Source organism: Protobothrops mucrosquamatus, unplaced genomic scaffold (assembly GCF_001527695.2).
Source record: "Protobothrops mucrosquamatus isolate PMUCROS unplaced genomic scaffold, P.Mucros_1.0 scaffold8582, whole genome shotgun sequence".
NCBI lineage: Eukaryota > Metazoa > Chordata > Lepidosauria > Squamata > Viperidae > Protobothrops > Protobothrops mucrosquamatus.
In genome coordinates this window covers 1-12,193 of record NW_015394376.1, presented here as the reverse complement: position 1 = coordinate 12,193, position 12,193 = coordinate 1, and the positions used below count along the sequence as shown (strand labels likewise).

The 12,193-nt window shown below is 37.0% G+C and overlaps 1 protein-coding gene across 1 annotated transcript; it reads right to left on the bottom strand.

The window, feature by feature from the left end:
• Nucleotides 1-17: 17 nt before the first annotated feature.
• LOC107300817 (exonuclease 1) lies at nt 18-11,228 on the bottom strand (the record flags this gene model as incomplete). The annotated part of the gene is made up of 8 exons (XM_015830105.1): nt 18-100; nt 1,241-1,484; nt 1,842-2,061; nt 4,340-4,436; nt 5,500-5,687; nt 8,748-8,960; nt 10,273-10,410; nt 11,105-11,228. Coding segments are annotated over 8 exons (1,307 nt in total), but the record flags the coding sequence as incomplete, so codon positions are not given.
• Nucleotides 11,229-12,193: the final 965 nt, after the last annotated feature.

Genomic DNA, 12,193 nt, shown 5'->3' with positions numbered 1-12,193 from the left:
TATTTCCTTAGTTGGACTATCAGCCTCATTGTCCTGGAGAGGCTGTTCAGTTTTATTCTTCGATATAGTCTCAGGCAGATCCCCAATGTTGCAGAAAAACCTAACATACATTGAACAAGTGTAGGAAGAAATGAGAGATAACATTAAAAGCTGTGTGCATTAATCTAATCATGTTAAAATGTTACAGTTTTACTGAAAGGGCAAATGATGAACATATGTTAAAATTATGGACACATGCTGAAATAATTTATTACAAATTAGTGAATTATAACCTCTAGACCTATGCTTTCTTACAACTCTTAATAGTTTTATTTATGTAATAGGTCAAAACACAATAGTTAATATTTATTTTTAGGTTAAAAAAAAATCTAAGAATCAGATGATGCATTTTAATACAGATTCTAAAGACATGAGTGTACTCATTCAACCAGAACACCAGGAGATAAATCAAATAAATATGCTGAACACATTGCAACATAAATGCAAATCTACTTTGTCATAGATAAGTAGAATCTTCAACTATAACACTGAAACATGCTTTCTAACTTCATTATATGGTCCACCTCCATAGTAAAATAATAAATAGCTTTATATGAACATACCATGCATATTAGTGTTTGGCGGCATAGCCTTTGTTTATTTCTTACAATTAAGAAAAATATACTTTGTGATTCTAAGCTATATAACCTTTTTGGTTTGTTTTTTTCATACACATGTATAACACCAGAAATAGATAGGAGAAAATATTGCCCGTGTCTAATGAGGTCGCATTTTTTTTTTTTTACTAAAAGAGCAATTTTTTTAAAATGATCAAATTCTAGTAAAATGTTTAAAGTTTGTGGGTTAAAACAAATGTTCATACCCTTCAAGAAATGTGCTTCAGCAAATGAATGATTAATGGCAACTTTAAGATGTGTAGACTTCAACTCCCAGAATTGGAAGAAGCTTCCCGGCTAGGAAATTTGGGGAGTTGAAATCCACACACCTTAAGATAAGAGAAATAGTGGTTGTAGACACTGCAATTCCCAGAATTCTCAGCCAGCACATTCTCACCTGGAGAGCTCTAGTTTGAACAAAGTAGCTGTGATATTAATTATATTTGCTAATGTATTGTGTAGTCCTGATTAGACCATCTGATTTTACTGATAGTGTTTAAGGTTGTTTTTTTTTTTTTTAAAAAAAAGATTTTATTTTTTTTTAAATAACTGAAACTGCTGGAACCCAATTTAAAGACACATACCTGCTTCTGGTTCCTGGTACAACAACTGCACCATTTTTTTCATTCTCCTTCTGCAGAATAGTGGCAAATTTATTTCTAAGCCTGGGCTGAACACAAGACTTGTCCTTGTTTTTGCAGGAGTCCTGGGAAGTACAGACTGCTGATGTTCCATCAAAAAGCTGCTGGTTCTCATCGCATTTTTCTGTTTTGGTTTTTTTTGAATTTGAAAAATACTGGCTCAACAGTTCTTCTTCTGATGCTTCTTCTAAATATATAAAAGATGAATTAAGTTTAATTATACCAGATCTACATCAGAATTTTTAACAGATTGATACTAATAGAGTAGACCATACTGTAGCTGTATTCTCGTTTACCACAAGAGAAAAAGAAAAAAGTTAAAAGAAGTAAACAAATTGTTTGTTTTAACGTAGGTGTTCTTTGGGTGACATATAGAAAAAATATATAAGGAATTAAGAAAGAGGCTATAGGTAAATGTTTATTCTTTCCTAACCATTGTATTGAGCATTCAAGATTCAAGTGCTAAAGGTAAAGTTAGAATAAAACTTTGTTCCATAGTGTGTGTGTGTGTGTGTGTGTGTGTTTAAAAATGTAGCAATCATACCATGCCTTGGTCTTTTTGCCACTAGCATTTTGCTAGGAAGTTTGAGTCCTTTTAAGTTAATTAGCCGCTCAATCCCTCGGGTAGTGGGTTTCTCTAACAAAGGTGTTGAATTTGTGACGATTTTCGTAGTAAAGCAGGGGTTATAGTCCTTGTTCCAAATACTCTTTAAATAGGATGACTTCTCATGAGTATAACTGCTATGGCTTCTTCGTTGTATAGGCTATACCAAAAGGACAGAAAGAAAAACATAAAGTTATATTACTCTCTGTTTCTCTAAATTACACGCAGTGTTTCTCAGCCTTGGCAAATTTATGATGTGTGGACTTCAACTCCAAAAATTCTCCAGATAGCAACACTAGCTGGAGAATTCTGGGAGTTGAAGTCCACACATCGTAAAGTTGCCAAGGTTGAGAAACACTACTAGAGCTAACTCCATTACTAGTTCAGAGTTTTCTCAATCATGTTTTAGTACCTTGCCACTGGACACTGAACAAAGGGAATCTAGGATAGTGATCAAGCCTACCTAAAAGATTGAGTGTTGCAATCTTTTCAAGTCATGTATGCTTTAACACCTTTCTGATTGGGAAACCCTTGAAATACAGCTGCCTATGTGATAATGACTTTAGTTATACAATGGCGTTAGCTTTTCCAGATTATGTACTGGCCAACACTGGTTTAACTCTTCTCCATATTTTGTCCTACAAAGACCTTCGGATCCTTTTCTTTTGTGCTGCCTGAACTGTTGCCAAATATGAACCCAGGAGTTTCCATTTGTGAAATTTATATTGCTGGGTCTCTGTCCATTGCCCTGGTTTGTCAAAATTCTCCTGACTTTTAAATTTATTTTTGACATTAACCCAAACTTTATTATTAGAAATTGAACAACAAAATATATAGTAACACTAAATATTAACAAGAGAATATATAGCTAATTGCTTTATAACATGAAAAATAATCTATCTGATCTTATTTGAATACAGTTTCCCCGTAGTTATCAGGACTGAACTAAAATTTGGAACTTTGGGGGAATTTCTGAACATTTACTAACTACAAAAGAAAATATTCCTTTCCATAGGATAGCTGGAGTGATTAGCAAGCAAGAGTGACATGATTTCTGAGCAGCATGTATTATAGAATGGCCAGTTCAATAATATGTGTAATGTTGCTGGGTTTTTTTAAAATCATAATAAACACAACTTCAACATGTGCGATGTCAATTCAACCATACCCTCCACACATATTTATTCTTAGAAGAGACTGTTATGCCTTTTTTCAAAGCCGATGTTGGCAAAGCGTTCAGTCTAGTAAGAGTAAAATGCTCATCTGTGAGGAGTGAAGATGAATATTGAAATACATAAAGTATATTTCATCTCTGAACCTCGCTAGTGTTTTCTAACCTGGTTTGTATTCCTTTTCTTTAGGAATTTTCTCTGCAAATCTGATAACTTTAGGTACTTTATCTAAACCAGTGTTTCTCAACCTTGACAATTTTAAGGCATGTGGACTTCAACTCCCAGAATTCCACAGCCAGCAATTGTCAAGGTTGAGAAACACTGAAATTCTAAACCATGTATAAAGATGCTGAACAACACAGGGCCTAAACTCGTAGTATTTTAGTCAAAACTTTTTTCCAGCTAAACTGAAGCCATCAATATATGCCTGTTGGGTACAATTGTTTAATTCTGTATCCATCCAAAAGTAGAACAGACCAGTCCCAATTTTGTCACATCTCATGGAAGTCAAGTTATATTATGTCTGCCTCTTTCTTTTGGTGAACTAAACTGGACACGATCAAAAAAAGAAATCAGGTTGGCTTGGCGTAATTACTTTTAATAAAGTCACTGTTTTTTTCTAAGCAATTTTCTAAGCTGACTACTGACTACTTAATAACTTCTCCTGGAGTGTTGTCTGGTATCAATATCAATTGACTGAAAGTCAGTCCTTTTCCTCCTATTTTTTGAAAGTAGGAACAATTGTCCTTCTCCAATTCTCTAATGTTCCATGATTTTGAAAAATCACATAAAAAGCATTACAGGAGGTGCAAACCAACAAAATCAGAAAATTCTCCAATGTGAGACCAGTCAGAAAAAAGGAAGGCTTATCAGCATAGCGTCTATAAAATCTCCTTTCCTACAAGTGACTGATAGTTATAAAATCAAATCTAATGTGTAATTAACATGCAAGTACTGTTGAATCAAATCACATTAAAGGGGTGAATACAGAATACCTAGCAGAGGATAACTTTTGCCTGAAAAGATTCAACAAGGACAAAAATAGTTTTGCCTCCAAGAGATTGTTAACAATGTATCATCTAAAAGTGTAGTTTTGATACAGGAATTTTAGTATAATATATTTCAAATCCTGGCATAAAATGTATAACTCTATATACTTCAGATTTATCTAAGTCTGAGTTCTCCTAGGGTCAAGCAAGAACATAAAGACAAGATTGTTTCTGAGAGACCATTAAAATGTTTTAGATTTTAGATACAAAATATTACCGGTGATACATCAGGATCGTAGTCATCAATTTGCTCCATTGTGATAATGTCTTTATTTCCAAGTGCAATTTGAAAAGCGGTCCTATCATCAAGGTATCTAAGTTAATCCATCTCAGAAAAAAATACCACTTTTAATTAGAACTTTCTTTTTTTAACAGCTTCATTTTATAGGGTTCATAACTCTGCACAATTCATAGAAATGTTCATGCAGTTTTAAACATAGGAAAAAGAAGACCTTACCCTTTGTTTTAAGTAGATATAAACTTAAATAACTTAATAGCTAGCCAAGGGATTAAGACTTCATATAACTTAATCCCATCTTAATTTTTCTGGAAGTTTCAATGAGATTATGAAATGGCAGGCTTCCTACAATGACCTATATTATTTGAAAAAAGCATTACTATTTATTTAAACTTAGTACTATTCTGAAAGAGATCAACGTAAGTTAAATTAAATCTAAATAGCAATTGATCTAGAAACAATTCCTTTTTTTGCAATATCAGTGCTTAAGGATTTTACCAACTGATGCAGAAATAACTTGGTGACATTTTATGTCCTCTAGGTCAGTGTTTCTCAACCTTCCTAATGCCACGACCCTTTAATACAGTTCCTCATGTCCTGCGGCTGGAGCGCGCGCCAGGCAGGCTGAGGGTGCACGCGAGCCATCGCCCAGCAACCGCCTCGGCCCAGGAGCGCCGTGCATGCGTGGTGCCGCCCCCTGCGCCGGCCGAGGCGGAGCTGGCGAGGCGCCGCCGCCTGCGATTTCATCATGCGGAGGGCTGCGCCTCCCCCTTGGCTGTGCCGCTCCATGCCGTGGCGCTTCTGCGTCATGATCGGCTGCCTCAGCAGCAGCAGCAGGAGCCGCAGCGCCCGCCTCCTCACTGCCCTCCTGCCCCGCACCTCGCTCCACGCAGCCCACCCCTCCTCCTCCGCCAGCACCCGGCCTCGCTGCCCGACCCCGGCCTCGGTGCCAGCATGGATGGACCCGCCACCTGGAGACGGAGTGGTGTCTTGGTTCCTAAGACCATCGGAAATATGTGTTTTCCAATGGTCTTAGGCGACCCCTGTGAAAGGGTCATTCGACTCCCAAAGGGGTTGCGACCCACAGATTGAGAACCGCTGCTCTAGGTATATTACATTTTTTATTTGATAAAGGATACTTTCCAGCATAAACTAGAGTTTCTGGATCAACATCATCTTCATAAGCATTCAAAGGAACAAGTTTCCTTCTGACTGGGTCAAAAACCAACTGATAGAGGAAAGTATTATTAGCACGAATAAATCCTTGTATGTATTCTTCAGATACCAAAATGTTCATTTTTAAATACTGTCCCATTTTTCCAATGACCTGTCAGGAAAACAAACAAATAGTGCTCATGAGTAATAGAAACACAAGTGCTTAGCTCCTAAATAATCTCTTCAGTCACTTTAGGGGATAATTTCCATAATCATCTGTCCTCCTATCATATGATTCCCTAATGTTCTTAGAAACAGATGTTCAAAAAGAAGCTTAATATCCAAGCCAATACCTTTATGGATCTACATATCAGTGATTTGGACTTTGCATGAAGAAAATCTAGAACATCTGGGTTATGAGAAAGATTATTTTCTAAACACAGAACTGCTCTTCTTTTTTACTCTATAGGGGCAATTAAAATATTAAATTAAAATTAAATTAAAACTGTCTCTAGGGTGAAAGAGAACACCCCTTCTCTTCCCATTACAAAACAGTAAAAGTGTAAGTATACGGAGCCAAATATAATTCAAGCAAACATGCACTGATAAAAAACATAATAGGAAAATAGTAGGGCTTCACTTCAAGAATAATTTAGAAGTGCTTTTGAATATCATGTAAGCACAGCTACTTTCTGCTATTCATTAAAATAGAGAGAAAGCCTAGAAAAGCAGTATCCCTGCTTTTAAGGTACCCAATATGAAAATGAAACAAAGCCACAGCTGTCTGAGGTTGGAAAACTTGCTATGTGGAAAGTGGTACATCCCCTGAAACAGGAAATACATTCATCTTCGGAGAAAAAAAACATCCTCTATCCTAATGTTCAGATCTCTCAGTGAATAGATGATACCTGAGCAAGCATGTACACTAACTTATAGTTATCTGGCTATTTAATATGCAAACCTGGACAGAAACTGCCAAGTTCACAGCACAGCAAAGAATTTTTCTTCATTAATAGATCAGTAAACTCTCTTGTCAAGAAAGATAATGCTTATACTCTTCTAATTCCTTTCCATTATTCAGTCTGTGATTACTTAGGTTCTTCTCTGAGTTCCCCATGATGAGAAACACTGTTAAAAGCATCAGGAATTAACAACAGAAGAAAGAAGATGCTTTTTGAATAAGAGTTAAGAAGCTTGGATCACTTGTCCCTCAATGAATCTTGATGTGTAACCTCAATATTAGATAACTTTTCTCTCAGACCAGTGGGCAAATTTAAATCCAATACATTACTTCTCTTGTATGGAAGTTGTTTGAAGGATTATCTAAATTAGATGATTCCAAATCAGCCTCTGGAAGCATGATGGCTTCTTTTTAAATGGGAGGATATGAAGTAGAAATCACCTCCGGATAATGTAGATTGAGTTTTTTTTACAAAGGAAGAAATAAAAATTGATTTCTAGTATAGAGACTGAGCTGGGAGACAAGGATCTTTAAATATGTTTGTCTAAATTGCATTCTGATTGATTTTGCATAACTTGCATATTATTGTGAGATGTTGCACTACTTGTATAAGTCCCGCCGGGCCCAACCGTACTAATAGATTTTGATTGTACTGAGATGCTAGAGCACAAAACCAACATTACCAGATCTCTAGAAAATGGTACCTGCCCTGCTCAGTTACCTGAATGCTGGAGGAAATAAATTGGGTGCATTCTTAAATAAGAATATTTACTATAAGAATCCCATCTGCTCCCCTGAATCAACTGAGTAGCAAGCACAGAACATAACACTTTTTGTCATAACAATCCCCTTGGAACACCCAAGCGATGCTAACTCTTTTACTGGGTCTTGAGCCAATGTGTAATATAATCTTTTTTCCACAGTACAAGTATCATTAAAGATGATGAACTTATTTCTTATTTTTTAAGGAGAAATATAGCACAAACATAAATGAAAGGAAGGAATAGTTAATTTGATTCAGAATCTTTAACAGGCACTGTAGAGAAAGTTTTATATCTATATCTATCTATATCTATATATTGAGCACTAGCAAATTTGATTATAATGAAATCATCTGATTGTCAGTGATAGCAACTTATCCCAAAATTTGTTATCATTGTCAAATTATATTAAAACACTTAAAAAAAACCTTTTATGCTACCCTGCTCAAAACAAACAAAATAGAAAGAAAAAGAAAGAGATTAAAAAAAAAAAACCAGGAAAGTAAAGTGGGGGAAAAGGAAAGTTAGTTCCAGATCCGAGCCAAACACTTTACATGTCATTATTTTAATTTCTACTACCCTCTGACAAGAAACAAGTAGATGACTAGTCTTGAATTTACTGTGAACGTCAAAGGCCTTCACTAATTATTACCCAACACAAACAACCATATGCCTCTCTTACAGATCATCACGTATTGTTATGAAGCAAATTCTGAAATGTTTTAAGGCAATGGCCTGAATACCCGATAAATATATAAGCCACCCATCCCAACGTAATGACTTATACTGAGTTAGATTACATTCACAGCAACAGGGACATCCGTCATGGGAGACCTTGAACTCCTCAGAGGAAAATTCTTAGTTGCTGATTGTGCAACACTTCTGAGTTGTAAGGGGGTGGGGAAAGGTGCTTTAGAGCGTGTGAGAATGTGCATGTAGTGTCTATCTGCCACATTTCCCCCCCCCCCCCCGGAATTGTGTTGCAGCATAAAGCTGACGATATCAACTGATGACTTGGCTGCTTTAAGGAAATGCCAACAAGTAGAACCTCTTTGTCATCCAAGGATCTTTTTTCCTTGTAGAACCTGCTTGTCATCCAAGGATCTTTTTCCCTTTGCATCCAAAGTGCTGCCAGCCTATGACACATATATTTATCAATTATAGCTACGGATTTTTATGTCTCATAGCATCCAGGCCTAAAGGGAAAGGGCAGCCTCCTCAATTTAATAAGCTGCTTCTCAAACTTTAGAGGCTCTGGTAAGAAAGGGTAAAATTAGGCCTTTTTTATTAGACCTATTTGCTTATTAAGTGCTGACAGTTAGTGGGTTTAGAGGCTCCCTTGCTATTATTCTGGTTAAGGAAGGAGTTCTCATATAAACTGACTTGGCTACTCCTCCAGGGGCTCAGAAACAAGGCAGGAGAAACGCTCAAAGGGGAACTTTTTTTTTTGCTTAGGATTCTTATGATCCCCAAAAATACAAGATAAATCAAGATGCAAAGAACATATTACCTTTATAATATCAGGGTTATTGGCTATCTTTAACAGTTTGCAGGACTTGCCTAAGCCGATACCATGAATGGATGGAAGGTAGTCACAGCCAGAAAGAATGCACATGTAGCGGAATTTCTCTTCTGTAAAGACGTCCCCAAGCTGTTTGCACATTCCGAGGCGGGCTTGATCAATTTCTAAACCATTTCCAAACTTGTCAATTTTAAGAAACACCTTGAAATGCAAACAAAAAATCATGAATGAATGTGTATATTCAAGGAAATCCACCAGGCGTACCAACAGCATCAAAATGATAGGTAGGATTGGGTGTTCAAACTTCTGCCTCATTTCAATGTGCATGCAAAAAGGGAAGAGGTTTTGGTTGCCCTAGGTACCTGCTCACCATTTTGATGCTACTGAACATTGCTAATTTTATCTAGTATCAATACATTCAACGTTTATCTAAATTAAGGGTATGAGTGCAGCGACATACGGCAATCTTTCCCTTTTTTGCTACAGCTGAAAACCTAACCTCAACTTGCCTCAGATGTAGCAAAATATTTCTCGAAAACCATTTTGTCAAATGCACGCCAAGGGATATCAACAAATATTATCCATGCTTATACAACACTTTTGAAACATTTTGAAAACTCTGCATATACTATACTGTACATAGTATTGTTGTAAGGAAACATTAAATTAATTGATGCAAGACTCCCTAAATGTTCTTAATAAATTATGCCTTTTCAACATAACAGTCACCTACCTTCTTGTAAGGATAACATCAGTATTAAATATTTCAAGTGCGCACATAGGTATATTTACAAACATGTGTCCATATGAAGACACACATACACACAAAATTCTGAATTCCCTTTAGAAATATCAAGTTTCAGATCTAAGCCTATGAAAGCGAATCCTCCCGCATGTCATGGTTCGCAGAAATCCGAGGCTTGAAAATTCCTCAAAGAACATGTTTATTAGTTACAAAGTACCAGCACGATCAAAAGTGAAACCAAGTCTGAAATTCTCACTAAAATTTTCCAGTTACAAAGTATAATGTCCCACCCACAAAACTATGCCATCACTATGTTCCCCAATACATTCATTTGGCCGGCTTTCTAATACAATGCCCAGTCCCTGATTGCGGGAGCAGTAGATGACCTTGGTTCCCATGGGACAGAAGATTATTATGATTATTGAAACACCTGGGCCAGCCTCCCTCCCTCCGTCCTGTGTGGCAACATAGAGTGAAGAGAAAGATGGCTGCAGCCAGGCTCATTGTAGAGCTGACACCACATATGAAAAAAAAGCAAAATTTAAGCATCCATGCTCGCTTGTATAAATTGCATGCTGTCAATTTCTAAACCATGTGGCTGTCTCCTTTTAGGCTGGTTGTTCAAGTCTGCCTTAACCAATTGATGATGTAACATTTTGCCATATTTAAAGCTGGCAAGGGAAGAGAATGCAAAGGCAGGTGAGCAAGTGAAGACCCTGCACTGGACCATAGAGGAATAAGAAGTAGTTTTCCATGCAGACTACCTACCTTTTTGCACCCAAAAGTGAGGAGATCAGAATCCTCTGTAATTATAGCTTGGACCATGCCAGTTTTGTTCAAATAAGCTAACTGAGCATCAGCTTCATAAGGCGCAACAAGACAATCTATTCCTTGGGCTCTGGCAGCCTGCAAACAAACAAGAAAATTAATCCAACATTCAAAATGCTCATCATAATACCACACATTAACATATAAAACTACTTTGTAATAAATGAAACTGTTCAGCTACTAGATATAACTTGAATATTGGGACTGGGATCCTGGAAAGCTAGTATTACACTCTCTATATAGGTAGTCCTTGACTTACGACCACAATCAAGCCCAAATTTTCTGTCACTAAGTGAAACATTTGTTAAGTGAATTTTGCCCCATTTTATAACCTTTCCTGCCACAACTGTAGTTGTTAAGTTAGTGACACGGTTAAGTGACTCTGGCTTCGCCATTGACTTTGCTTGTCAGAAGGTCACAAAAGGGGATCACGTGATCCCGGGCCACTGCAACTATCATAAATATTGGTCAGTTGCCAAGCATCTGAATTTTGATCACGTGACCGTGGGGAGGCTGCAATGGTCATGTGAAAACTGGTCACTTTTTTTCAGTAATTTAGTAATTGTGGAAAATACTTTTATCTCAAATGATATCTTTTATTATAGATACGCCACAAACGTATTTGATTTAGGTTACAATAAAATAAGCACAATTCATTGTTTTGCTCCAAACTAAGTTATGCAAGCTTAAGATTGATAGCAAAGGCAAATGCTATAATCAAGCCATGTAAAGTAAAATTCATAGTAGGCAATCTGCTAGCATAAATACTTACTTTAATCACTTCACGGGCCATTGCGTGTGTAACATTAATGCTGCGAGAAAAGCATTCTCTTGCTTCTGATAATTTCCCTTCACGGAGCAGCTGTTTCCCTTTTAGGAGATTTGCTTGTCGTTTTCTTCAAAATAACATAACAAATCCATTGTCTAAGAGTATCACATTCATAACAAATAAGCACAATATTGTGCTATTCACCCCAAAACTATCTTTACATTTTTGAGATTTATTATTTACTAAGTTTAAGAATCAGATATAAAAGACAACAATAGTCAACATCATAAAGTCCAGTAATAATATGTTCATTGCTATTATTATTAGCATATGGCATTGTTACATTAGCCAGGAAACAACAATGCTATTGCAGAGTGGTAGTTTGGCTGCCAATTTACCAGCTCTGTTGTAGGACATGTTCATGCGCTTTCCAAGGTATGCCACAGGAGGGCGAGCTAGCTCTGTACCAGAAAGAAAGATGAGCGGCTTTTCGTGCAGTGTCATCCATGGTCCCTTCCTTCCCCAGAGTCTCCTCACAAACGAGTGCCGCAGTTGGGAAGGTTCAAAGCGGGCCGGAATTTGACTGCCTGTATAAAGCACTGAAGTGGTACCTATTTATTTACTTGCATAGAACATGCTTTTGAACTGTCAGGTGGACAGAAACTGAGGAGAGTGATGGGAGCTCACTCTGACATGCTAGAATTCGAACCATTGGACCAGAGACCATCTCCAGTGTCTTTAAGTTACTGAGCCACTGTGCCTATTCTTCATTCCTAATTGCTATTACTTAGTAATAGTCGGGGTGTGTGTGTGTGTGTGTGTGTGTGTGTGTGTGTATGTACAGTATCTATGTATGCATAAATGTAAGTAGGTAGGCAACAGACAGACAGAAAGAAGGAAGGAAGGAAGGAAGGAAGGAGAGAAAGAAAGAAAGAATTTGTATGTTTCCCAGCTCATAGGAATGCCTTGGGGATTTTTTTTCTCTGTAATGTCCAGTCAGATCCAGCTCATTTCATCTCAATCTTTCTTTTGCTGATTTGCCCCTTCTTACTAAATTTTGATCCAACTTTGTTTTTGAAGAATTATCCTGCT